This window comes from Venturia canescens, chromosome 11 (genome assembly GCF_019457755.1).
Source record: "Venturia canescens isolate UGA chromosome 11, ASM1945775v1, whole genome shotgun sequence".
NCBI classification, from domain to species: domain Eukaryota; kingdom Metazoa; phylum Arthropoda; class Insecta; order Hymenoptera; family Ichneumonidae; genus Venturia; species Venturia canescens.
Window position 1 is genome coordinate 7590208 of NC_057431.1, and position 1710 is coordinate 7591917.

At 41.8% G+C, this 1710-nt stretch overlaps 1 protein-coding gene across 1 annotated transcript; it reads right to left on the minus strand.

Moving 5' to 3' along the window:
• On the minus strand, positions 1 to 1428 carry LOC122418093 (cuticle protein 8-like). The gene is made up of 3 exons (XM_043432126.1): positions 1356 to 1428; positions 773 to 1010; positions 1 to 232 (listed from the first exon to the last, which is right to left on the minus strand). Exons 1-3 carry the CDS (start codon positions 1368 to 1370, stop codon positions 114 to 116), a joined length of 372 nt encoding a protein of 123 aa, XP_043288061.1. The 5' UTR covers positions 1371 to 1428; the 3' UTR covers positions 1 to 113.
• Between the last annotated feature and the right edge of the window lie 282 nt (positions 1429 to 1710).

The following is a 1710-nucleotide window of genomic DNA, read 5'->3' on the forward strand; positions in this document are numbered from 1 at the left end:
TGCTACTTAAAATCGTATATTTTCCAGTCCATTTTCAACTGGCGCTCCTCCTTAAGAATACATTTTATAAGGCTCACTCGTTTCTTCATCCAACGCATGCCGAAGTTTCGATTTTAATGTCCGTCGCTGTTGTGCACGTCGGCGTGAAATCCCGTCTCGTCGGCGTAATATTTAACAGTTCTTACATTCCCCGTTGGTTCCTTCACTGTGTACTCGCCCGTCACGTCGTGACCTAGTTTCGAATCATCCCAATAATTCAATTCGGTGGAAATAACACTTTTCTAAACTTACTCAAATAAGTTGGAATCGAACATTCGGAGTAGTTGGCCCAAGGCAAAAACGATTTGATGAAGGAATCCTGTTTTTTCAAAGTGCGTCAAAATTTAAGGGCACTCGACCGAAAATTCGGTATTTTTCATTTTTGTGCTACCGGAGACTTTGGAAAAAATCTCTTCTCAATTATTTCTTTTTATTTCATAAATTACTAAATTTTTCACCAACGAACCAACATTTATGCAACTCAATTCGAGAACGGCAAAAGTTTCTAAGCCAAAAAATACAAATTTCGAGCTTTTACTCCAAAAAACGGAGATTCCAATAAAAATGAGAAACTTCGACAAAGTTTTATGATCAAAGAACGAGGCATCACCCTACTGAGGACAAAAAATTATTCATTTTTATTAATTCAACATAAACTTTCGAAATACTCGAGTTTTTGAGTTTTTTCATGCTTCTACCCACGAACCAACCAATCCAAGTCGAGATCACTAACCGTCGCGATGTTCTTTCTGTCCGTGGTAATCGCCAGTGCGATGATCCTTGACCCCATAAGCATATTCGTACTTCGGATGAGCAATGAAATCCTGATGATGACCGTGTTCGTCTTCCCACGTGACTGCTTGAGCTTCCCCGATCGTTGGACCATGGAAGTGTTGGAAGGAGTGTGCGTGGCCGTCGGCTCTTGCAGCGTCGATAAAAAGCAGCGTCGGAAGGAGGAGAACAGCCGAAATCTGGTGAAGGAGAACGAAAGAAAAAAATGAGAGGAGCTGTTTTTCCAGCTGCTTCGTAGAGGCTTTGAATTATCATTTAAATTAAAATGATATTTGTGCCTGTGCATTTTTTCTGATTGAGCACCAGCGTGAAAATCTTCGAATTTCTCCAAAAACTCATTTTCAAAAACCGTGTCGAATTAACGAAATGTTTTGAAGTAACTCGTCGACTCGTTCGTTCAAAAATTCAAGTTAAAAATTCCTCCCCAGAGAGAACCTGCTGACTTCGCGCCCCATTCAAATATTTCGTTGCCGCGCCCAGTTGCAAATGAGTTTTCAACTAATTTGTGTCCGCGGAATACTAACTTTGTGGAGAACCATGTTCGAGCTATTTTAACGAGAAGCTGACGATCGTAATTCGTCGAAAATGGTCGAGAACGTACTGCCCAATTTTTGGAGGCTCGCGCCCCCTTTATATACAGCGGAGACGTTCCAGATCACACGATCGATAGAGAGTTTCAATTTGTCCAATTTCTCGCAGGTATATCAATCACGTGTTACAAAACGAGGAATTATTCGACGGTGAAAAGAGCGACTGAGACGGAGGACACCGTCGCGACGAAGAGGAGTGCGAGATACACGAGCCCATTCGAGCGAAACTTTGGAGAAGTTCAAAAAGTTCGATGTAACCGCGTTTCTCATCGAGATCTCTCTACACCAT

Bases quoted from the DNA above. Each gene is read 5' to 3' on its own strand.
- LOC122418093 (XM_043432126.1), bottom strand. The intron at 233-772 runs GTTAGTGATCTC...ATTCGAAACTAG, and splicing joins ACAGAAAGAACATCGCGACG to GTCACGACGTGACGGGCGAG.